The sequence below is a fragment of the Anolis carolinensis genome, chromosome 3 (genome assembly GCF_035594765.1).
Source record: "Anolis carolinensis isolate JA03-04 chromosome 3, rAnoCar3.1.pri, whole genome shotgun sequence".
Taxonomy (NCBI): Eukaryota; Metazoa; Chordata; class Lepidosauria; order Squamata; family Dactyloidae; genus Anolis; species Anolis carolinensis.
Window position 1 is genome coordinate 138,781,184 of NC_085843.1, and position 27,342 is coordinate 138,808,525.

Sequence of the window (27,342 nt, forward strand, 5' to 3'; positions counted from 1 at the left end):
CTTTAAGAACTTAAAATGTATTGTGTATACAGTAGATTGGAATAAAACATTGTATTTGGTATATTAAAAGTACAATTTACTCAGAAAATAATTTTATATGACATGTATTTTGATCCCACCACCTTATAAAATAAGCTAAAACATCCTGAGTTTTATACGAACACCTGAACTGTAAGAAAGTGCTTTGGTTTTGCTACTGTATGGAAATAAAAAAAAGTCCAGTCAGCACAGATGAAACCATCAACATGAATAAAAGTGAGGTAATTATTGTGCCTCTGCTAATACATGGCTCCTACTGTTACCAAAAGACTTCAGAACTAGGGCTGGATGAAACATCTTCTGCAGAGTCCACTGTAAACACTGTCCAAAAGATTTGTGTAAATATCTAAAACAGCCACTAGGTGGCATTCAAATATTTTGGAACCCCAACATTGAGCTAAGGGACCCCATTTGGGGTCGGGGCCCACTGTTTATGAAGCAATGTGTTAGACTGAGGATCCATTCTTTACAACAGACTATGCTTTATTTACACTGGATCCCACTGCCAGGAGACATCACGTATGACAAAGAATTCCAGCCCCTATGCTTAGGTTCCCATCTGTTTCACCCAGGCAGTTACCAGAGGTATTATTCCACATGATTAACCCTGTGAACTGAAAGAACCAGTTTCCTTCAGGCTTAGTATGATCTGTGACAACCCCAGTTAAGAACTCACATCATAGTTTACACTTCAAGGGTCAGAAGAAGATACCGAGTTTCCAGATCCTAACCTGCTCTTGCTTCCCGTTTGCTCAAAACTCAGGCTCAAAAGTTCACTCCCATTCTGTAGTGCATCGGATGAGGTGAAGCATCAAATTTAATTCAGACATATTCATTTTTACTATATACTAAGACCAGCTGGCTAATGATGGGAGGGGTTGTATGGTAGTTGTTGTTTATGTTGAAGAATACTCTACACTGATTTTCATACTATATTGTGGGAGGCCCTGAAGTGTCATGGTGTTATAACAGGGGTTCTTTAATGAGAATATTGATATATTCTCACTCCAGGACCCTCCACAACATACTGTATATACTCGAGTATACACCAACCTGAATATAAGCCAAGGTACCTAATTTTATCACAAAAAAGCTGAGAAAACTTATCAACTCGAGCATAAGACGAGGGTGGGAAATGCAGCAGCTACTGGTAAATTTCAAAAATAAAAATAAAAATAGATGCCAATAAAATTACATTAATTGAAGCATCAGTAGGTTAAATGTTTTTGAATATTTGCATAAAACTGTAATTTAAGATAATAATAAGACTTTAATAAGATAAGACTATTCAACCCTGATTACCTATATACTCGAGCATAAGCCGACCTGAATATAAGCCGGCCTGGACCCTCACTTAAGTATAAGCCATGGGGGCTTTTTCGGCCCTAAAAAAGGGCTGAAAAACTCAGCTTATACTTCAGTATATGCGGTAGTATAAAAACCAGTGAGACCAAACTATAAGAACCAGTGAGCAGTCCACATTTTACCACCACTTAAGAAGAATGACATAATTTCATTACTCCCAGAACCAAATACTGAATGACCAAAGAACATTGCCAAGAACAGTAAGCAAACGCATATGTATGGAATAAAACGCAAAAGACAGGAAAGGTCTGCTAAAGAAGAGTTAAACTGATCTATAGTAACTCAATGTGTGTTAATTGGATGCAAGATAATATGCTTCCTTTTTAAAAAAGTGAGGGTAAAGAAAAGCAAATTAAACAGATAAAGAGGAGAGAGCTCAGTTCTCGTGGGAACTATATAATATATTTTGCATTAAGCAAGTAATTAAAATTTGCTCAACCACTACCACTATTCATATACTTGTCAATAAAGGGCAATTTCGGATCCGTTGAGATTGTTTCTTTCAATTTCTTCCATAACTATAGGAAAGAAAATTATCATTTGATAATGAAAACTCTTCTTTAATTGCTTATCCATGATAACATAACTTGCAGTTAATAAATACAGGAATGTAATACCTTTACTACACATAGGGATAGTGTATGTTTCTGCCCCCCCCCCCCCCCAAATTGCACCTGAGCTCTATGCCAACAGAACTTTGGTTGGCCATTATGAAATCTCTAATTCTTTTTGCTTCAAATGAGTCTATAAAACTATTAAAAAGCTATCTTATTTAGAAATTTAAAAATGATTTTCTTTCATTTTTTATTTATTTATTTTCCACTTATTTTGCTTTTTTTCTTCCTATTTTTTCTTTTCCCTAATGCGTATAATTTTGATTGTGAATTAGTCTACTTAGATTAAAGCTAATAAACAAATAATTAAAATGGAATACCTATAAAAAGGATTTCTCCTGAGTGAACAAAATCCTTCAAGCAACAGGCAGAAAGCATGAAGCCTGAATCATATCCTAAGCAACAGTTATCAGATTTGTTCTGTTTTGTTAGTTTCCATTTCTCATACTCCACAGCCAGCAGAGCAGTCACTGTCTTCCCTTCTTCCTGCCACATACTTCAGTCAATCAACCATTTTTCTACTGAAGATACCATTTTGTTGCAATGCTTTGAGCCCAGGGTAATCCTTTTGCCAACAAAATAACTCCTTTGCCTTTTGTAGAAGAACTGGCACTCTAAGGGTGCATCTATACTGTAGAGTTAATGCAGTTTGGCACCACTTTAACTTCCACAGCTCAGTACTATGGAATCACAGGAGTTGTATAAAAAACCCAAGAGGAGGAACCAGAGTCTGCAATTCCTGCTGTGGTTGACACAGTCTAGCAAGACTTTGAGAACAGGGTATAGTTTATTGCTTTTCTTCCATTTGCCATTGGTATTTGTTTGTAAAAATCTAAACCTCCTAAATCATGTACAGACTCATCAGGGATAGCCATGTTACTTTAGAGCACCAAGGATGAAAAACTGGGTTGCTGTGAGTTTTACAGGCTGTATGGCCATGTTCCAAAAGCATTCTCTCCTGACCTTTCACCCACACCTATGGCAGGCATCCTCAGAGGTTGTGAAGTTTGACGCTGCAAGGCTATTCAATGCTATTCAAGGCGATCAACTGCAACATTCACACTTGCCTCGAGCAGACAAGAGTTCTTTCTCCCACCTTGGACATTCCATATATATATATATATACATATATATATATATATATACACACACACACATATACACATACACACACACACACACACACACACACACACACACACACACAACCCACTTGTCCAAATTCCAACAAACCTCAAAACCTCTGAGGATGCCTGCCATAGATGCAGGTGAAACGTCAGCAGAGAATGCTTCTGGAACATGGCCATACAGTCCAAAAAACTCACAGCAACCCAGTGATTCTAGCCATGAAAGCCTTTGACAACACAAAGATGAAACTTGTCCCAACTCTATTCAAAAAATTAATATAATCACTTACAACTATTGAAGAGTGACGGATGTCGATTGCGTAGGTGTCGGTGTTAGATCGGACAGGTAATTTCATGAGTTTACTAAGAATTTCTCCTTTAATCCCGAGGGAATGAAGTCCATGCATCGCTTTCCCTTCCAGCTTCAGAGTTTCTAAAATACTGGACATTAAAGCACAAATATATTATGCAGGAGACTGGAATAAACAGCCCAAAACTGAGCAGACCAAGAATAGTTAAAATTTGTTTTCTTCCCATTGTTTGTTTATGGGACAGTTATATCAAACTGAGCTTGGCTGTGGAGACAGGGTCTACATTGATCAGCACAATAGGCATTTATTGACACGGTAAGTACTCAGCATTTACGGAGCATTTTTCTGTCCTCCTGCTTAATTGTAATATTGACTTAGCCAATCACAGAAAGAAACAAATCACAATTTTTCTTGGATAAGCTATTTATCAAGTTACACAACCCTTTTTGAGTAAAACAAAAAATAGAAAAAAGCAGCTGTCAGATGGGTACATTACCTAAATGGATCATGAAAATCCAGATCTATGGGAAGACCATTTAGAAACAAATGTGCTTCACCGGGCTGAAGTTCAAGAGTTTCACGCAGATGCTAGAAAGGTAAAAATTGCAAGCTTAGTATTACTCAGGCAAAGAGGTTTTAAAAAGAATCCCACATCTGCCAAATGATGAAGTCTATCTAAAGATGAGATTAATTTGCGGTGGATGAAATGTAATCTTCTAATTATTCTTCAGCATAAGGAATATATTCTCTCTTTGACGGAAGAAACTTGCTGCTAACTATTCATTAGCATCATTTATCCTTTGGTGCAGCTTCACAGCTCCTCAAAAGAAAAAACTAAATAAGCCAATAGAGAGATTTAAATTGGCTTGACAATTTAAACTCCAGGTATTATGATCAGTATCCTTTAACACCTGAGAAAGCCAATGCTGAGCCAAGGCATTTTACTATATGAAATGGAACTCAATTTCTGCTTACTATGCAGTACAGCCAATACTAAAAAACAGAGGTAGGAACTACTGGGACATCCAGTGAGGCAGTTGTGGCCCCCTACAGACCCCCAAATCTTCCAATATCTCCTATTTTTAAACCTGAAAAATGATTCAGTGCTTCAAAAATAGATGGTGTGGGGGACACACACATCAAAACGATATAAAAGCAATCGAAGTGCCCCTCATTCTGAAACAGAAAGATTCAAAAAGTGACTGGGAGTGGCACAATGACATCACCAATTCTCCAAAATGACAGCTTTGATGGTGGGCTGCAAAGCTCTGGAGTAGTAAAAAAATAGGACACTATGCTTGCACCATTACAACCTGTCTTAGTGTGGCACTCAATACCAACTCCTGCTTTCATCTCTTTTTGATCCCCATTACACGATACAGCCTGAGGCAAGATGTTTTATCTGGCTACACAGGAGGGCAACCCCAGAAGCAAATGTACTATTTTCCTACGTTTGTTCAATAAATAAGGGTTACCTGCATGGCAGTACTATGAAACAGTATTTAAAAAGACAAGCTTAATACTACTACAGGTCAAAGCTTTTCTACTCATGATCCCTTTTTGCCCCACATTTTTTATGCAACCCTGGGTATATAGGTATATAATATCACACAACAAATAGTTAATGATACTACATCATAAAGAAATGTATTTTAAAAAACAATTATTTGGTGTTCATATAACTTTACCATTTAATAAAGATGAAAGCAAATTTGCAGACTTATGAGATGGATGTTGTGAAGGCACGCTGGGGGAAAATGGCTCTCTCTAGGTCTGGCTACCCAAGCGGCGTTCGGTTTACCCTTTAATTATATCTCAAACCCCAAAGTAAACACTCTTGAAGCTGGTTACAGATAACCAAAAATATGTTTATTGGAACACAAGAAATGGTAATTTTAGGCAGGAATCTTGAATGTTGAGTCAAACATATAATAGAAAACAGAGATTGTAGATTGAGTTTAATTACACAGAAAATAAACCTTTACTGTATTAGAAATAATATGAGGTAAAATCACTGAAGTTATAAAGAAATAAAACTATATTGAGAATGAAGACTATAAAGACTAGGTGAGGTAAGCACACAAGCTATGAGGAAACTATAAGGTAAGGTAGGTACTAGGCCGTGAGGTGAGGTAAGTACCAGCTGTGGAATGACTATAGGGTGAGTACAGGGCTATGGGATAAACTATAAGCTAAGTACAAGGCTATGGTGGTAAGTACCTAAAGCTATGAGGAAACTGTAAGCTGAGGTATCTTTGGGGTAAGTACTAGCTATGAAGAAACTATAATATGAGCTACGAAATGACTATAAGCACTATCTATAATGGTAAGTACAAGCTATGGTGAACTATCTATTATATCTATATGATAAGTACTTCACTATGAGGTATGCTATCTAAGCTATAGGTAAGTACATAAGCTATGGGTAAGTATATAAAGCTATGCTATACTATCTATGCTGAAGATAAGTACTATAGGTAAGTATATGAAGATACGCTGAGACTATGACGTAAACTATAGGCTATAATAATTATGTGGTAAGTACAAGGCTATGATAAGCACTCTCTATAATGGCTATGAGGTGAACTATAAGTTAAGTACAGAAGCGTCTCACTTATCCAACATTCACTTATCCAACGTTCTGGATTATCCAACACAGTTTGCTTCCCGCCCCAATCCACATCTGTTTCTCTAGACCAGGGGTCCCCAAACTTTTTAAACAGGGGGCCAATTCACGGTCCCTCAGACCGTTGAAGGGCCGAACTATAGTGTTTTTTATTTTGAACTATGAACAAATTCCTATGCACACTGCACATATCTTATTATGAAGTAAAAAAACAAACAAAAAGGGAACAAATACAGCCTCAATGTTAATAATAATAATCATCATCATAAAAATAATAAAGAGGGTTGGAAGAGACCCCTTGGGCCATCTAGTCCAAACCCCTTTTGCTTTTGTGCAACAAAACATAATCAAAGCACCCCTGACAGATAGTCACTCAATAATAATAATAATAATAATAATAATAATAATAATAATAATAATAATAATAATGGGATCTGCACACATCATCCGAAAATACATCACACAGTCCTAGACACTTGGGAAGTGTTCGACTTGTGATTTTGTGATACGAAATCCAGCATATCTATCTTGTTTGCTGTGTCATACAATGATAGTAATAATCCATCATATATATCTCGTTTGTTGTGCCATACTCTGTCTTTGTGTCAACAATAATAATAATAATAATAATAATACCATAATTAAAATGGTTGGAAAAGACCCCTTGGGCCATCTAATCCAACCCCCTTCTGCCTTTGTGCACCAAAACAATCAAAGCATCCCTGACCAACATAATTCAACCACCTACTAACACAGTTAACCTATTTCTATAAGATGTGCCTCTGTATTCATTTTGGAAACTGCCACTGGATACATTCTGTGCAATACAAAACGAAGTGTGCCATTTTCCCCAATGTACATTTAATGTGGTACCTCAAGCAAGGTCTTAAGTTCCTCTGTGGCAGCGGTGGCTGGAAAGGAGCGCACGGGGCGGGCAAGGAGGCAGGAAAGGTGAGTGCCTTTCTCTTCTTGTTTGCCCAGTGCTTATGTTCCTTGGCAACAGCGGCAGCGGGAAAGGAGCGCGCAGGGCGAGCGAGGAGGCAGGGAAGGCGAGTGGCTTTCTCTCCATGCTCGCCCCGTGCACTCCTTCCTCGACAGCAGCGGCGGGAAAGGAGCGCGCGGGGCGAGCGAGGCGAGAAAGCCACTCACCTTCCCTGCCTTCTCGCTCGCCCTGCGTGCTCCTTCTTCGGCGGCAGCGGCAGCAGAAAAGGTGCATGCGGGGCGAGGGAGAAGGGAAAGGCCTTTTTCCTCTTTCTCCTTGCCACACACATCTTTCTTGGCAGAGGAGGAGGGAGCTACTGCCCCGCGGGCCGGATAAATAGCTCCGACGGGCCGCATGTGGCCCGCGGGCCGTAGTTTGGGGACCACTGCTCTAGACAGCAAGGATTGAATATTCATGTAAATGTCTAAAACGGCCACTAGGTGGTGAGCTCCACAATTTTTGTTTTTTTTTTTTCATGTCAGGAGCAACTTGAGTCGCTTCTGGAGTGAGAGAATTGGCCGTCTGAAAGGACGTTGCCCAGGGGACGCCCAGATGTTTTTGATGTTTTTCCATCCTTGTGGGAGGCTTCTCTCATGTCCCCGCATGGAGCTGGAGCTGATAGAGGGAACTCATCCACTCTCTCCCTGGGTGGGATTCGAACCTGGCAGCTTTCAGGTCAGCAACCCAACCTTCAAGTCACTTAGTCCACTACACCATCTGGGGGCTCCCACAATTTTTGGTGACCCTCAGATTAGGAGACCCCAAATGGGGTTGCAACTCAGTTTAAGAAGCTTTGCTATAGACATTCCAACACACAGTTTTATCTTACAGCAACCATTTAAACTACTGTGACATTTTCCATTGTAGAGAATTTAATGCAGATACAGTTGGTCTTCACATGCTATTCCTTCCGCTTAGCCTTCCCAAATCAAACATCCTCCAGATGTTTTGGGTGATAATTCCTATCATACACAATCAGCATTATAAACAGTGTGTGTGAACACATTCAGAGAGGACCAGGTTGGGGAAGACTGCTTCACATTTTTGAGGCACTGCATTTTTTACACTCAGTTTCTAAAACAGTTCATTAAAATTGATATCACAGTATTTCATAAGGTTGCTGTGAGTTTTCCGGGCTGCATGGCAATGTTCCAGAAGCATTCTTTCCTAACGTTTCACCCACATCTATGGCAGGCATCATCAGAGATTGTGAGGTCTTTTGGAAACTAGGCAAGTGAGGTTCATATATCTGTGCAATGTCTAGGGTGGGAGAAAGAACTCTTGTCTGTTGGAGGCAAGTGTGAATGTTGCAATTGGCCACCTTGATTAGCATTGAATGGCCTTGCAACTTCAAATGCTGGCTGCTTCCTGCCTAGGGGCATCCTTTGTTGGGAGGTGTTAGCTGGTCTTGATTGTTGCCTGTTTGGAATTCCCGTTTTTTGAGTGTTGCTCTTTATTTACTTTATTTTCAGAGTTTTTAAAATACTGGTTCATTTTGTTCATTTTCATATTATTTCATTGTTTGAATTTATCTGGTTAAAAGCCAGATATTATTGTTGCTTTCAGACCAGAGTATCCTTTACTCAAAAACTCCTGTAAATCTAAAGGTAATCAGGTTGTTTGTGGAAAAGGCATCTTTCAACATCAGGCAGGGTAACTTGCACACTCGGCACACACGATCAAAGACAATCATGCTCTGAACATAACAGGATTCCTCCAATGAGCACGTCCTTCCACTGTGGCTTTTGCAAATGCTACAGGTTCAAGTTACCCAACAAACCTATAGTAAAAACAAAAGCAAGCATTCTACAGTGACGCCTGTAACTTGAAGAGTTATTGGGTTTAAACACCTGCAACCTTCTATAAGAACACGTACTTGAACACTATCCTGACTTCATCTAATCACCATATACTTTTCAATCTTTAATAGCCTTTAGCTTCTTTCTTGTATTGCATTTTCTATTCAACTTTCATTATCTTAGAAGGGAATCTTTCAGTTCTGCACAGCATGAAATTGTGCCTCTCCTGCTGTTAGACGAATATCCTGTAGCTCAAAAATGTGCATGACAATTTTATTCTGGTGCACCACTGACATCTGAATAGCTGCCAAATTTATATTCAGACAACGAAGAGAGACCGGGGTTTTTTGCTCTATTGTATTTGTGGGCATCCAAACCATCTTTTCATACTGTCCCCAGAGACAATATTACAAGTTTAATTTACGAACAGCTTTCACTATGTATAATGACCTTATGTTTCAGAAGTTCTTTTCAACATAGCAGGTTTTAAATAGCAGGTACAAATTAAAAATATAAAAGGTGCTGAGAGGTACGCATTTTTGTAATGCAATGCAAGGAAAATATAGATGTTAACTTGGATGTGACAGTTGAGTGAAAGGCTCACACTTCTTCTGCTTCCAAAAAAAGGGCAAATTACATAAAAATACATCCAGGTCTATTTTAAGAGCTATTTAACTAGCAGTATTTGATACTATTTTATGGTGTGTTTGTGCAGTTGCTGCAGTCTAATAAAAATGAGCAATCTGCAGGAAGATGAAGAAAAGGAAGAAGACTTGAATAGGAATTCACCCTGAGATGCCCATTACAAAGATCAAATAGCTCAAAGAAAAATCTAGCTTCAGGGCTTTGAAAAATATTTGTTTTAGATTGACTATGTAAAGTGTCAGAAAAACATGAAAAACATGCTGTTCAATAAAGATTTCCATGGGCATAGAGTTCATTAATGCTTTGAAGCATCCATAGTACAAAACTACAAGATTCGAAGCATCTTTCCTTATAAATAATACACCTCACTCAATTCCCTTGGACTTCCCTCCTATAACTAAAATTAGAATTCCAGCCTTAATCAAATGCCTCTCCTACAGTGAAAATACCTTATAGATATTAATGCAGTTTGAGATCACTTTAACTGCTGTGGCTCAGTGCTATGGAATCATGGGAGTTGTAATACTGAAAGGCAATCCGCAATATTGCAATCCACCCTGAGTCCCCTCGGGGAGATAGGGCGGAATACAAATTGTTGTTGTGGTTATTATTATTATTATTATTATTATTATTACTATTATTATTAAGTCATTCCTCTATGAAACAGTGATGATACCTCACCAAACTAGAAATCCCATAATTCCACAGCATCGAGCCATGACAGCTCAAGTGATCACAAACTGCATTAATTCTGCAGTGTAATTGTCCCTTGAGAGAGCAACATCATCTTCAAACAAATTAAGAGGATGATTGTTACTATTCACACATTTTGGGACCGTATCTCACACTGACCCCACCCCCACCGCCCCCATTTCTAAACTATTCAAAGTAGATAATCTGGGATCAGATCTTGAGTTATAAGGCAGTGTAAATCCAGCCTAAGTCGTAACCAGGTTTAGGCAGTAAAATTATTCTTGTCAGTTTCCAAGTATCTGGGGTAAGGTTACTAGGAAGAATTGAATTAAATAAAGTTAACCAAACGGGAAGGCAATAAATTCCAAACAATTTGTAAAATAATCCATTAAACCCACCCAACCCTGATGATTTATTTAACTTAATTTTCTTAATGGTCAGATGTAACTCATTTTGTTAATTTGCTCTTTGTGTTTTGAGATCATTTAGGAAGTTTAGCTCTATTTAAGATTTGATGAAGTGATCGTTCATCTGGGTTTGAAGAACAATAAATAGATTTAAAGAACTGTTGAAACACATCATTAATTTCATTAGTTTGTGTGTGTATGTGCCTTCAGGCCATATGTCAGTTTATGGCAACTTCGTGAATTTCATAGGGTTTTCTTAAGCAAGAAATACTCGAGAGGTGTTTTGCCAGTTTCTTCATCTGAAATACAGTCTACAGCACATGGGATTTGTTAATGGTCCCACATTCAAGTGCTAACCAGGATGGACTCTGCTTAGCTTCCTAGATCAGGCAAGATCTAGTACCTTTAAGGTATTCAGACCCCCAATTTTGTCAGTGTAAGAGGTCACTTCACCACTAGCTGTTTAATTGAGGATAAAGTGCATTAATTTCCCCCCTGAATATAGTAAGTAATTTAGTTCTTATTTCCAAATTCATGAACATTTTGATAAATTATAAACCATGTGAATCTTGTAGCCTGGTCAGATTCTGAGTGATCTGAAGATGAGGAAGGGGGTGCTGGGATAGATCCAGAGGACCCAGAGGAGGATAGAAGTGGCCTAGAGAGAGGTGTTTTGAAATCTCCTGACAGTTTCCACGAGACTGGAGAAAGTGATACCAGTTCTCATGAGAACCTGCCAGAAGTGCAGGCTGAGAGAAATGTGGGAGGCAAATTTTTGTCTAGGTCAAGACACTTGGAATTGCAGAGACAGAGAATGCAACGAAGACAGACTCGCTTTCCTCAGAGAATTAGAGATAAGGAGAGGAAAAGCACATGTGTAAGAAATGATGTTATGGGAGGGATTGAGGCCTTTTAAAGTGGTTCCTGCTGGTATGATCCTTTGTGAGAGCAACATTGTATTCAGGTGAACAGCTCTCGGTTTTTGGGCGTATGTTCTTTGAATTCATGTACTCAAGTTTCTAAGTCTGTTCTTGCTCCTAGCTCATGTGTAGCATAGGTTGCCTACCTTGGATTCATGCTATCTGGTTTATAGATATATTTGTGGATTGACTCTGGGGACTGTATTTGAAGGGATTTTGGACTTTCAGCTATCTTGGAAATAACCTTTTGACCTTTGATTCTCTTTATACTTTTCTTTGAATAATCTTCTACTGACTGGATTACCTCGACAGAGTGTGGTTTGTGGAGAAAATGTGTTTCAGAGCTCTAGTGCAATGGTGAAATTGTATAAACCTCAAAACCTTGTAGCTCTGCTCTTTTATGTGAAAGTTTTGGCCATATAATAGAAGTCCCAGATTATGTATGTCTGAACTTGCTTAACATTTAGGTAATAACTATCCAAAATCATTTTCATGGACTTTACCCAATTTCCTTTTGCAAATCACAATTTCTAAAGATAAAATGTGCTCAATAATCTCAGAACTTTCACCTACAAATTTGCTTCCTGATATTGGCATTGGCATAGCATAGAATGAGTTAAAAGCTGTGGTTAGACATTACTGTATGAAAGGATCATCAGCATTAGGAAAAGGTCTGGTCCAACTCAGATCCTCTCTGAAATAACAAAAGATATAACAGGCCTTTGAGTCTATCAAAGTGCCACTTTCGGTCATTCCAATAAGCAATCAGTGCCTTTTTAGAACTTTGTGCTCTCAGCAATTCTCCAAATCATACGTCATCCACCAATATGGTAAGTCTCTTGGAGCATACATAGATTTGGAGGCTCACCCTCAATGGTTTTCTAGCTTGACAAGCCCATTAACATTAAGCAAAGTAATGTTCATTATCCTCACCGCAAATACAAACAATATTTGAATTCTTGTTGTAAGAACAAGTGTAGGATCTCCAAATGCACTTTAATTTTCAAATACAGACAGTTTCCGTCGAGTTATCTGACAAAAGACTATTGAAGAATGACGGTGAAACAACAGAAAATGAGAGAAATCTACCCCTAGCAAGGGAAATTTGCTCCTGAAAAAGTCATGGGGAAAGGGGGCTCTACTGAAACTTTATCACCAATCCTTGTTTCCACACAATAAGCCAATTTTTTCAAAATCCAATTATCACAGGGACAGAAAGTGAAGTGAAATCTTCTGAACAGGGACACAGAGACAAAACGAACACCACATGGGAGTTAACCCTTTTCTATACTATCCAAAGTTTAAATATATATATATATTGGCTGGAGGTACACTTAAAAATGTACCTGTTCTGACTTACAAATTCAATTTAAGAACAAATCTACAGAACCTATCTTGTTTGTAACTTGGAGAGTGCCTGTACTTCAAATAAGTAGTGTAAATAAAGCTGAGAAATAAAATAAATAAGCCCCATTCTAAAGCTGGGGAGAAGTCCATAGCAAAAACTCCTCTAAGTTTTCACATGAAAAGAGAAAGGCTGCCTTGAGGCAAACTGCATGCGGTTAATGCAATGCTAAATGAGGACAAAGAGTTTGACGGGTAATTCATCGTCCTTTTCTCCATTAACACCTGGGTAGTAAAAGTGCCTGTAAAAGGGAAAAAATTCTAACATCTCACATAACAATATTGCTTTAATGATTCTATAGGCGTAACAACTTGACAGCTTTAAAGTAATTTCTTCTGAGATTTGCTGCTGGGGTGTTTCAGGCTTGTGGGTCAGGTACAGCAAGATTTCTAAGAGATTCTTCTTCCACTGTATTATCTTCCAGCAAGTCAGTTGATGAGGCAAGGTGGTTTTTTAATGAGAAAGGTACAGGCTTCAGCAGGGTTATTTAAAACTGTACATTTGCCTTCATACTGAAGTATTAACTTTGTTGAAAAGCCCCAATAGTTTGAGACTCTTTTCTCACAAAATCTTTGTATGCTTTTAGAAAGCTTTATATTTTTGAAAAGTAATAAGCCTGATATCCTGAAAGAAGCCCGCAAAATCACCTTGATATATTGCAGAACTTATATTCTTCACAGCAGCCCAGGTGGCATCTCATTTGCTTTTCTTAGAAAACTTGATTACAACATCTCTTGGTCTGCTGCCCTGTTTAAATCTGAATTGAAAAGTCCTGAAAGCATCTATGGGCCCTTCCACACAGCCATATAACCCAGAATATCAAGGCAGAAAATCCCAAAATATCTGCTCTGAACTGAGTAGTGCCACATATTCCAGTTCAAAGTAGATAATGTGGGATTTTATTCAACTGTGTGGAAGAGGCCTATGACAATTTATGCCACTCAGTAAATCGAGTATGTGCTTTCAAGTTGTCTGTTGATTTATGGTGATCCCATTAAGGGCCCTTCCACACAGCCCTGCTGCTGCTGCTCAGTCGCATAGTCGTTTCCGACTCTTCGTGACCTCATGAACCAGTCCACGCCAGAGCTCCCTGTCGGCCGTCGCCACCCCCAGTTCCTTCAAGGTCAAGCCAGTCACGTCAAGGATACCGTCCATCCATCTCGCCCTTGGTCGGCCTCTCTTCCTTTTCCTTTCCACACAGCCCTATATCCCAGAATATCAAGGCAGAAAATCCCACATTATCTGAGTGTGGACTCAGTTAACCCAGTTCAAAGCAAATATTGTGGGATTTTTGGCCGATATTCTGAGATATAGGGCTGTGTGGAAGGGCCCTAATTTTATAGGGATTTCTTATGCAAGGAATACTCAGATGTGGCTGGACAGTTCCTTCCTCCAAAATATAGTCTAATTGCTATTTGCTGGCAGTCTCCTATCCAAATGCTAACCAGTGTTGACTGTGGGCCCTTCCACACAGCCCTATATCCCAGAATATCAAGGCAGAAAATCCCACAATATCTGCTTTGAACTGGGTTATCTAAGTCCACACTCAGATAATGTGGGATTTTCTGCCTTGACATTCTGGGATATAGGGCTGTGTAGAAGGGCCCCCTGTTTAGCTTCTAAGATCAGAAAAGATCTGCCTTTGGAAGTATAGCTAGCAGTAATTCCAGCACTCGCACCATGTGCTTCTGTGAAGCAAGAGGCTATGCTGATCATAGCAATGTCGCTAGAAGGATTTCTAATGTTAGATAGGCTTTTGTAGAGGAACCAGACCCAATGTGTCCAAAGAGTTAGAGTCATAGAAAGGAGGCATGAAAATTTGCAGGAAAGAACCATAACTATGTGGATTATACCACACTACTAACAGAAAATAGCAAAGATGTGCTAGAGAAGACAATACTGCTTGATAAGGGAAGCAGTCTGTAAAAAGGAAGACAGCCTTCCAGATGGATGGTCACAATCAAGGAAGCCATGACCCTTGAGAATAGACTTGGAGGTCTGTCGTTCATAGGGTCACCATTAAATCCAAGTTGACTTGATAGCAGTTAACAACAGCACTACGGCACAGAAATCTGCCCTTGCAAAATCATGGGAAGCCTTTCATATGAAGGTTATACTTTTTTCTTTGTTTTCAAGTTGTTCAACTCTAGCCAGAAGATCTTCTTTTGCGATAGTTGCCTGAGGCTTTAGATTTGCAACTTCAGACTCTATTGCTTGATGTGCTGTTTCAGCAATATCAGCTATCTTGTCAGTAATTTCATCATGTTTCACCTTGACTGGATTAATATTATTACTCATCCTTTTTCGCCATTGCTTAATTTGTGGGGAGAGTTCGCAGAGAAGGTCAGAATCATTACTGGAGGATCTTGCCTTTCTTTTTACCTCCCATGTTTGGACTCACAATCACCACTGTAAACTCTTTTTTTGGCAGAGATTTTACTCCAAAATAAGCACTGAAGGAACTTTACCTATGTGCCAAATCTCACAGGCTCACTCCAATAGGTAGTGGCAGTAGTGTACAAATACTCACCCATACTTACTATTACAAGACTATGTGACTGATCTGGTGTTTGGGAACTGGAGATTATGCAAAATCAGCCATATTTCCAAGCACAACGCACTCTCTTCCTGACTGTATTCCTTGTATGTTACAAATGCAAAAATAAATAAAGTAATGAAAAATGCTAATAAGTCATTAATTGTAGCAAGTGTCCAGTACCTTGTCCTGTAATACTGACTTTACATGGGAGGAGATGAGTTAATATTAGTTAATGGTTTGTATTTTAAACCACAGTTAAAACATAAACTGAATAATCCAGGTCTCAAGAAGACTTACATTTACGAACAAAAACTCAAAAAATAACCTTCATATGCCCCACTACTAAAGAGAAAAACGGATAAATTGCCCTGTGCATGGACATTTGTATGTTGAATGAATTTACGTTCAGCTTCAGAGGCCAATTAAAGCTGTTCCGTTCAGAGTTAAAGCTCAAGCCCTGGAGGCATCATTTGAACATTAATGGTCTGCCTGACTTCAGGACTCACTTTAGCTGGAACTGCAGTTGCTCAGCAGCTAAGCAAATCAGGCATTCTTGAAGGAGGAAGAGAAGTAGGTATAATGAGCAGAAAAGGCTAGCACAGGCACACCAGATCCTGACTGATTTTAGAAGCTAAGCAGAGTCAGCCTGGTTAGGAACTGGATAGGGGACTGCCAATGAATACCAGGTGCTGCAAGCTGTATTTCAGAAGATGGAAGTGGCAAAATCACTTCTGAGTATTCCATGCCCAAGAAAACCCTATGACATTTATGGGTCAACATAAGTTGACTGGCAAGTTTAGAAAGTCTGTGAACGTTTTGAACCTCTTTTGGTTATTTACATAAGTTAGATCACAACATGGGTCCCTCTGCGCAGAATGAGTAATTATTTCATTTTGCTTAGTAATAATTTTTTTAAAACAAAACCATGAACTGACCTTTTGATTTTCTTTTATTTCTTTTCGCATTTCCAGGTTTACTAGCATTCTCGACAGGGATCTGGGGGGGAAAAATCAGACTTCACTAAGTAATTGCTATGTATTTCCACATTTCCCCCTTATTGTGTGCATATGTATGTGTAGAGGAGTAAACTAATCCATGACCTTTAATTTCCCCAGATGCGAAACCGAGTGGCACAACAGTTCAAGAATAAAATGAAATAACAAAAACAAAGGTTGAGGAGACTGCTGTAGAATACTAAGAATGCAAATGCTTGTCTGCCTAAGAGTAAAGTAGTAGCACTGATACATCTCCCAAACAAGGGTGGCACGTTAATTGTTTGGTGCAGAAACTCCTGCAGAACTGAGAATCTACTTGAGAGGAGGCTATGTGCAACTAAGCACTGCTTCAGAGCTCTGCCACTTTCAATAAATTGTGTGAATTTTCAGCCCTAGAAATACAGTGGTGAGGGTGGGAAAGAAACAAAAGAAGCCCCAAAGACACTATTACACACAAGCAGAGAAGCCAGAGTGGGAGAAATACCAACACTGAGGTGAGTTAGACCATCCAGTGCACCAGTTTTTTTTCCAACCAGCCAACAAATAACTTTTGTTTAAAACTCTGTAGGGGGGACAATTGGCCTTTGAAAGGAATTGGGACACTTAGTTGAAAAAATGATCCTGTGTCTTGCTGAGCAAAGAAGAATACTACTAGACCACCTCAAATACAAAAAACGAAATTTTAATGCTGTGCCCAATTTCTCTGTGTGATCTGATACTATAACAAGGATAAGCAGCTTTGACGGGTCTGGAGGCCATTATTCTAAGGTGTCAAGCTGTAAAACTTGTACGAGTATTCATTATGTAAGATGTTTGCATCCTACATTTCTGCTTCACAAGAAGTTTCCTAGAGTTTGTACATATCCTCCTCTGCCCCCTTTATTGTGAGGCCCTTTCTATACTGCCATATAATCCAGATTATCAAATCAGATAATCCACATTGTCTGCTTTGAACTAGATTATACGAGTCTACACTACGAGTTCAAAGCAGATAATCTGGATTTTATATGGCAGTGGAGAAGGGACCTGAGACCCAAGTGTACTAGTAGTTATCTGAGTGTGGGAGCTCTCCCAGTACTGTTCAGATGGGCCAAAGCCAAAGATCCACATTTGCAAACTTGCAGGCCAAGATTTAGTCCTAGATCACATGTGTCAAATTTAAGACCCACAGGCCGAATCCGGTCCACCCTGTCAGTTTATGTGGCCCTCCAGTTCCTGGACTACAACTTCTACATTCCTCATCATTAGACATAATTACTAGAGCTGATGGGAGTTGTGATACAGTCACATCTGGAAGGCTGCAATTTGTTCTGTTCAGTCAGGGGAGTGGGGTTTGAATTTAGATACAAGGCTTGTGGATATAATGTCTGACCTTAAACCTTTCCCTAACCTCAGAGCCCAAGTGCCATTGGGTTGCCATTTCCATAATCTCTAGTTCACAGGGTGGATAATCAACAATGATGATAATATCTGGGGATTCGAACTGCGATTCAAAAAAGCAAAGAGCACCAACCACAATGTAAAAAAATATAGTTGACCCTATTTATCTATGGATTGAAAGCAACAGTAAAGCTGATGTGGCCGTTGATGGAAATGAATTTGACATCCTTGTCCTAGAGTAAGCTGGAAAAGTCACCAAGCTTAATGAAACCAATTTCTGCAAACACATATTTGGGATTGTTCTTTCAAGGATTATTAGGAGATGCAAAATGAGCTTTTTGAGTTACTTGTATGTTAAGTGCGACTACATGTCAATAGTTGTTACCATGCAAATTTTAGAATGATGGGGTTTTGATAGATTAAAAAAATATTACTTGAAGGATTAGTTATAAACATACTACTTCTTCATTATTATGACCAACAAAAATTTCTTGAAAAATAGAAACTGAAAATAAAATAGAAAACTGGATAAAGAATCCTACATGTTTTAGCACTTGTGATAAAATGTTTTTACATGTATATACGAAAAACAGAAGTTTGTTTAGGAAATAATATTGTTATGCTCTCATTCAGAAAATAATATTGTCATACTCTCAATACCTTTCCTCTATTGTATATTACAGGTAACACAGTCACTTAAACAAGCAACACGCTGCTTCCAAACTCTGGTTATTTGCATGAATTAAGGTTACTGCAAGGTGACGGGAATCAATGGTCATGCCCGATATCAACAGTTCATTCTCCCTTCTGCCATGTTGTTGCCCAAGGCTGTCAAACTAGTTCAAAAGCTGTAGCACGCTGTGCCTTGTAATGCAAAATAAGTACAGAAAGGTATTTTGGGATTCAAGGGATGGCAGATTGTAGCAATCACTGACTATTTGTCAGAACAGTAGGAAAAGACATTTAGCTTTGGTAGTGAAGATAGATCACAGGGATGTTGTGCTGGCAAATGAGATAACAACTGTAGATCGCTATAACATGAAAAGCGTTAAAAAGTTCAGTCATAATACAGACAAAGTCTAATAATGAAAGAAACTTCACAACATGATACCGCTTGTATGAACGTTTGAGGAAGCATCCCTTCTGCTGTGAGCAAAATCTCGTGGTACAGAACTGGTCTGCCCATGACTTTAATTCAAAGGGTTGTAAGGTATGTTTCCTAATTTGACAACTCACACCCAATAGCTCATTTTAGATATAACGTTTTGCATGTATATTGTACATTCTCCTGTCTGTTGACTCTTATTATCAGCTCCCATTCAGGCTTGTTAAAAATACCCTGCTTGGTCCCCTGTGATAAAAAGAAAAGAATTATCTCCAAGGCAAATAGAGACAAAGCTTTATAGATGCATGTTCTGTTTTACCTTCCGGTCACATAACTCATGATGGCAATCAAACTAGAAATTATTACTGATTTCTGTGAATGGTTAGGGCTCTGTCTACATTGCCATATAATGGAGTTTGGATTGTATTATATGGTCAGTGTAGACTCAAATAATGCAGACTGAATTGCACTGAACAGGATTATATAACTCAGCACTATCCCATGCAGTTAATCTGCCTTCTGAAAAATTATATGGCAGTGTAGATGGAGTCTAAGATGGTTGCCGACTTCTAGTGAGGTTTAGTGGCCTGAGCTTGAATTGGGGAGACTGGAATTAAATATTTAGTCTTCCACTGAATGTTGAAGGAACAAACTTTTTCTCCTACAGTATCCTAATTTGTGAAGTTGCTGTGAAAAGAATATGAGTCAAAGTTATGTACACTGACTTGACCTTCTTGGAAGAAGGTCAGAACAAAAATTTAAAAGACTGAATACACACAAAATCCAGACATTCACTTGAATATAACAGAAACAAGTATCCTACCTGGCCTTCACAGGGAAATTCTGTGCAATGTCTTTCATTACTTTTAATGCATTGTAAACAGGAGCAGAGAGAATCTGAGAGGCTGCCTGAAGACTAATGTCTGCAAAAAAAAATGAAGAGTCACAGAAAAAAAATTGAAATTGGATTAAAAAACAAAGAAAAAAAACCCTGTTGAGTATTCATTAAGGTCATTGCTTACAGCTACTTTTCATGAAAAGTCTCATAGCCAGACTCCCCCAAACAGTCCAAAATTATAAGTTTTTGTCACAATCACCTTCTTGTTTACATCTGTGCATGTTCATAACACCACTCCTTCCACAAAACATTCGCTCACAGCATGTTGGACTTTGGCTGGACATGAATAAGAGAGGCAAAGTATACCCCCAGGTAGCATCAGAGCTTTTAAAATTGTTTATTTTTCCAGCATCAAGGAGTGGAAGGGAAAGAACAAACCAGGAGGTTTGATGCCTCCTGTAAATCTAATGTACCCATAACTGACAATTCAAGATCAAGCCACACTAAGGACATGTCTACATGGACACTATAAATTGAAGGGGTGAGAATTGGATCAGTGGAATTTACATGACATACAGAGCCATCTCACCCTCAATGTGGAGCACAGTCATTTAACATGGCCCTGCCCTGTGCATACCGGCCCTAGGTATTTTTCAAGTGTAGGTGAACAGAATTTTGGCGCCCCCCCAAACCAATCACTGAAAAATAAAAGCGTTGGATAAGCGAAAATGTTGGATAATAAGGAAGTATAAAGGAAAAGCCTATAAAACATCAAATTACATTATGATTTTAAAAATTAAGCACCAAAACATCATGTTTTACAACAAATCAAAAGAAAAAGCAGTTCAATACATGGTAATGTTATGTAGGAATTACTATATTTGCAAATTTAGCACTAAACATTGAACAGGGATATAGGGCAGTGTGGACTTAGATAACCCAGATAGCCCTCAGTATTAAAAAAAAACCCCTCTAAAATCAGGACAATAAATAAAGAACAACATTCTGAAAACAGAAGAAATCCAGACAGTAAACAATCAGGGACAGCTAACTCCTCCCAAAAAAAGATTCTCCCAGGCAAGAAGCCAGGCCTTGAAGCCACAGGGCCATTAAATGCTAATCAAGGTGATTAATTACAACATTCACACCTGCTTCAAAGAAAAGTTCTTTCTCCCACCCTGGACCTTCTACAGATATATAAACCCCACATACCTAGCTTCCAAGTTCCTACAGACCTCACAATCTCTGAAGGCCCCAAAGGTGGGCTTGCGTGGTGCAAAGGTGGGTCTGCGCTGGCCGGAAGGCCCGAAAGAGAAGGAGGTGGAGAGTGGTGCCCTCCTCCCAGGACGATGGTGCCCCCGGGACAATGGCGCCACAGGCAAATGCCTATTTCGCCTTATGGTTGGACCGCCTCTGGCCCTGTGCTTGGTAAAGCTAGGGAAGGCTCTGGAGCTTCCATAAACAGTGTGTGTGTGTGTGTGTGTGTGTGTGTGTGTGTGCGTGCAGAGGAGCTGGTGCTTGATTGAAGCCAGCCTCACTGTTCACATGGGCCAATGCCATTGCTTTCCCTGTGCTCCACAGTGTGGGGAAAACAAGACTGCACTGATCTGTGTTATTGTTCATTGCTGTAGCTCCAAAGCGTCTATGGCTGCTGTTGCTGCTGCTTGGTGCCCTTGCAGATGTAAAAAAAAGGGAGGGGAAAGGGAAAAGATGGGGTGACTCCCCCTCTGCTCTCTGATGCAAACAAAGGTGCCCACATGAATCAGAAAGAGGACGGGTCACACACACACACACATACACACACACCGGCTTTCCCCACGCCCCTCCCAAAGTTGTGCTTTGCTTATATCAGCAAAGATGCAAGCTCTAGAGCTTCAAGGCTGCTGCTACAGAGACAAACAATGACACAGAGAAGAGTTGCTGCCCAGGAGTACCTCATATTTTGTTCCCCATATAAATGCACCCTCAAATCAAGCCACATTACTTTCCCTTCTGACAGGAGTAATACTATTAGTATACTGTTGGCAGGAAAACCTGTCTTCCCACCACACACTTATGGAGATGACTGCATGCTCAGATGAAATAATGAGATATAGGAGGTAGTAGTGCTATGTAAAATTATTATTCCTTCTAGTGGTTCTCCAACTCTACAAGCCCTTGTATCACTACACCATTGTGGGGAGGGAACACTCCTGATTCCTTAACCAAAATGTCACATGTCCTAGGCATCAATGCAAATACAGTTTTACCATTGTCAGCATTAGCTAGAATAGTAAATAGTGCAAACTCTTACAAAACAGCAATGTAGTTATAATTACATAACCTATGCAACCTATGCAAGTAGAACTCCAAACAAAAGGCCATTAAGTTTATTTTTTCAGTTGTTTCCAATTTTCTAACTTATGAAGTTTTTATTCTTCTCCTTTCCCGTTTAACTTCCCCCTCTCTATCCTAAAGGTTAGGTTAGGTAAAGGTTTCCCCTGACGTTAAGTCCAGTCATGTCTGACTCTGGGGGTTAGTGCTCATCTCCATTTCTAAGCCAAAGAGCCGGCATTGTCCATAGACACCTCCAAGGTCATGTGGCCGGCATGACTGCATGGAGCGCCGTTATCGTCCCGCCGGAGTGGTACCTATTGATCTGCTCACATTGTCATGTTTTCGAACTGCTAGGTTGGCAGAAGCTGGAGCTAACAGCGGCTGCTCACGCTGCTCCCGGGGCTGGGACCTGGGACCTTTCGGTCTGCAAGTTCAGCAGCTCAGTGCTTTAACACACTTCGCCACCAGGGCTCCTCCTCCCTGTCCTGTTTAATACTAATCATAGTTTGCCATTGCTCTTCAGACCAGAATAAAATGGTTCAGGCTGTGGGAGATAATTATACTTTGCTACAATCTGAATGGCTACACTAGAACTAGTGCTAATCCAGGAAAGAAGAATATAGCATGTGGTTAATTCTCCTCCTCCAAATCATGTTTAGGAGGAATATCTGAACAGATTCAAACTGTACTCAAGCTTTGGCACTAAGTGTTCTTACCCTAACCCAAGCCCCATCTGTATCTATCAAACAGTTTTGGCTGTGTGTGTAGTTCAGAATTTGGAGCAGTTATCCTCCAGACAGCCATCTGTAGTGGTTTGAACAAGTTACATCTCCAAGCTCTGCTGCAATTTAATAAATGTCCAGAGAACCCATGGAATTCAATTTACTGAGAATTTCAGGTATCTATGGTAAGGTTCATGATAATGCTCAGGCATGTGTTATTTAGTCTTGGATAGAGTTGTGGAACAAGAATTGCAGTGAAAATCTCTGGCAAAATTCCTCACCAATCCTTATTATTAATTAGGGCAGAATAATTAAAAGTGGTAGTGGCCAGGGACGGCTATCCCCCTGAATCAGCATTGGTGCTTTCCCCTCTCTATGTGAAATAAAACACAACCTATTTATTTATTTATCGTATTTGTACCCTGCCTTTCTCACCCCAAAGGGGACTCAATGATATGACCTAGCCAGAGGTCATATCAAAATCCATAGTTTTGGTCCCAAATCCTGCCCTCCATGCACTTATGAGGTCAACTTGTATATGAGTATGCAGTACATAGTAATCATCTCAAAGACATATTGACAGGCTTTTAAAAGAAAATATATATATATAAACTCCTGGCAGATTAGATAAAAGATCAAACAATTTGGAAAGCTACTTTTGAAATCAATTTGTTTGGTTACTCCAACCTTTCGTTCTTCAGGTGTTTGGAACTCAACTCCCAGAGACCTTGCCCAGGTTATCTAATGGTCAGGAATTCTGGGAACTGGTGTCCAAAACATCCAGAGGACCAAAGGTTGGACACCACTGCTTTACAGTGCTTAAAAAGTAACAAGTTGTTATTTTAAAAAAATAACCTTTTGCACATTTAAATAATAATAAAACAAGACACCATAAACAACATTACATTTCTGAGAGAGAGAAAATGGTAAAAATTTAAAGAGAATGTCACAAACCTTGAAAAACTCCCATGAAAAGGCCTATTAAAATTGCCCCTTGACTACAAATGGTTATTCATTACATCAATGAAGTAACTTTGCTCACTTGTTATATATCAGTTTTGAAATGTGGTTTCCTTTTACATGTTTGTTACCAAATAAATCCCTAGCTGTAGGTAACAGAATTAATTTGGAACACTTCTCCGCCAAGCTGTGAAATAATGTAATTCATCAAAACGATGTGGATGCAAGAAGTCTCAGATGGCAACCCACCCGACCCCTGCAGATGATACTCATAGTTAAAGGTGTAGTACTTTTTGCCAATTTGTCCAACAAACCATTTTCTAGGCACAAGACCATAATTACACCAAATACAGTGGAATTTGAATTGACAGCTCAACCCAATGCAAGTTCAGTGGGACATGTACTCAGACTTCCGCACCCATGGGTACTCTTATCCACGGATTCAACTAACCATGGCTTTATGAACCAGTTAGAGCATTAAGATCGGCCGGGGAGGTCCTGGTCTCAGTTCTGCTGTCTTTGCAGGTGCGATTGGTGGGGACTAGAAACAGGGCCTTCTCAGTGGTGGCCCCTCGGCTGTGGAACTCCCTCCCCGGCTAGATTAGATAGGCCTCCCCCTCCCCCCCCGGCCTTTAGGAAGCAGCATAAAACCTGGCTGTTCAAGCAGGTATTAATTGAATGATAGTGATAGGCAAGCAGCTACAGGAAACCACAGGGTCAATGCAATGCTTAAATGCCATAATATTTAATGTTTTAATGTTTATGGTCTGTTTTATGATTTATATAGTTTTAATGAGTTAATTTATGGTTATATGTGATTTCTTTTAGACTTGTAATATTTTTACATGGATGTGAGACATTGAGTCTTTGCCATTTTACTATGTTATTAACAGCTTTGAGTCCCCCTAGGCATGAGAAAAGCGATATATAAATGAAATAAATAAATAAATGGCTTGAAATGTCTTTTTAAAAATTCTAAAAAGAAAACAATGATTTTGCCATGTTCCCAGCACTATGTTGGTGTGTAGGCATACCATGCTGGAGATTTCCATCATTTCACAGATCCTCAGGTTCTTTCTGGCGCCCACTAGAGTTGTTTGCCATTTTATATAAGGGATGCCATTTTGCTATGCCATTGTATATCATAGGACCTGAGCATCCATGGATTTTAATATCTGGGGAGGAGAGATCCTGGAATAAATCTCCACTGGATACTGAGGGCCCATTGCACTCCCAGGTAAGCATTTTGAGATTGCAAGGTTAGTCCAACGTACCCAATTCAGGTTACCTATAATTGAACTATGGCTGAATAAGGCTGTGCTTCTTTAATAAATTTGTTTTCTTACTTCCACTCCTTTAAAAAATCAAAGAAAAAGACAAAAACAAAAAAGCTCCCACATGTAATATAAAAGCATATTAGAAACAGCCACCCGTAATGCTGAAAGGGAGAAAGGATTCATATCAGGAAACCTTCACGGTATTATGAAAAAAAGCCTAATCTTCTGAAAGCTTCATGGTCAATTTCCCTCATCCTCAACATATCGTAGATGTGACAAAATAGCTTTTTAAGTAGTATTATAGCTTTTATTTTACAATGATAACACTTCATGGCCTACTCCTGTGCCACATTAATAGAACCAGTAAAGATAAATTGTACTGCAGTGATTTCAGCCACACAATATCCTCCTACAGGTCACCAGGACAGAAAGATTTAATGTCTTCCCCCTCCCTCCTCTCTCAAAAGAGCTTTATGGGCATTTTCCCCATCTATGCTGCTGTTTACCAATAAAAGCTAAAATTGTTTACTTAAAAACAGATTTACAGAGAGGAAAAAGAATGCTTTTTGCTGTTTTATTCTCTCAGTGAGGTCATGACAAGACATTTGGAGTATTACTGGAATGGAGACGCCTCGGCATCTCTCTTTCAGAGCTTACAGAATATAACATTTTGTACTATATACTGCCCGGGGGATTCTGGGACATGTAGTGTAGGTGGTTACTCATTCAAGCACTAATCTCATTTGCAAGGAGGTTACTGTACATCTTTCCTGCTCTATAAAGTAAAAGCTGGACAAGTAAAATAGTCCTTCCCTTTCAATTGGCACCTTTCTTTCAATTAGCACATCCAAGTTCAAAATGTATGACCCAATCACCCTAAAAGCACTATGATCTTGGAAGCTAAGTAGGATCAGTCCTGGTTATTACTTGGAGAGGTGCTGTATGCTCTATTACAAATGAAGGAACTGGCCAAACCATCTCTGAAGGTTCATAGCCTAAGTCAATGAGCGATTTGAAGGCATATACACACAGAGAGATTCTATGTGCTTCGTGAGACAGAGCTATAAGCCCACAGCCATTATGTCTCACGCATGACAAACAACAAGAAAAGGGAATGAGGACCCATTAAACCTGTGCTTCCTTCCCACTTCTCTACACATCCATGTCTGTTGTCTATTGAAGAAACTTTTCCAGTATTTTAAACTTCTTCCTCTAGGTCAGGGATTTGCAATCACCCATAAATGCCTGCAGCCCTTTGGCCATTTTATGTGTGAATATGCCTTTATTAGCTCAGCATTCACTCCTAAAATGGTAGAGCATCCCCAAAGTCCAGAAAACCGTGTGGTGGTACCAAAGGGCAATACAGTGGGGAAGGAAATTACCTGACATTTTCGAAATGATAGCAGAGTTAATACTTCTGACCTAAACACCTGTAAAAGAGTTAAGCCACTGTAAGTAGGGTGTGGTGGTTAATGCAATGGGAGTCTTATATAGGTTGTAGTTATACTGAGTAAGTTTGGTGAGGGACGGATGGCGGTTTGGAGAATATGTTGGAGAATTACTGCTGTGAGTAGTAAGGAAGAAGCTGTCAGCTTTGTATATTTTGTATATACTTTGTATGCTGCTGCAACAAAGGAGAAAGAAAAGCCTTCCTCCTTATTTGGGAAAGGACAAAAGTCTCTGCAGGTTTTGTTGTTCGAGTAGAAGAGCATTACAACTATGTTTTGTGGATACCTGGTTCCTTAACCAGAACTACATAAAAAGAGTCATTTCCGTAAGAAGAGGAGTTTTATGACTGCATAGAACCCCTCACAGTTAGGCATCTTCTCACTCCATATAAAGGCCAAATTGTGGCCAATTTTTGACAGCAACTCTGCAGTAGGTTTGGCAACAGTGTGGTCCATTAGCTGCCTGTCTCTAGGAATTTTTATCATTACATGGTTCTCAGTGTTCTTGGCACACAGTGGTCATACACCAAAATACCATATTTATTTGAGTCTAAACGCTCACCTTTTTTGGCTAAATTACATTGGTAACATTGAGGCGCACATTAGATTCGATGGTGCATTATAATCACTCATATAAACCCACCTGTGTGAAAAAGCCAAGAGAATGAGAGGGGCACGGCTTCTCAAATGGCTCATTCAGGCTGCGTGCCTCCCTAGCATGCTATGCCTATACTGTTGGTTGCATTACATTCTAGGTCAAATCCATTTTTTGCAATGCACACCTTCAAAATTGCGGTGTGCTCTACATTTGATGACGCATTATACCCGA

The 27,342-nt window shown here is 39.4% G+C and overlaps 1 protein-coding gene across 2 annotated transcripts in view; it reads right to left on the minus strand.

Moving 5' to 3' along the window:
- uggt2 (UDP-glucose glycoprotein glucosyltransferase 2) overlaps nt 1–27,342 on the minus strand; it is a 105,235-nt gene that overhangs the window by 56,189 nt on the left and 21,704 nt on the right. For both annotated transcript variants that reach the window (XM_062975521.1, XM_062975522.1), the window contains exons 9-12: nt 19,776–19,875; nt 16,408–16,468; nt 3,953–4,044; nt 3,436–3,586 (exon numbers count right to left, since the gene is read on the minus strand). In XM_062975521.1, coding sequence (XP_062831591.1) covers nt 3,436–3,586; nt 3,953–4,044; nt 16,408–16,468; nt 19,776–19,875 — 404 coding nt within the window. The remainder of the gene's footprint in view (nt 1–3,435; nt 3,587–3,952; nt 4,045–16,407; nt 16,469–19,775; nt 19,876–27,342) is intronic.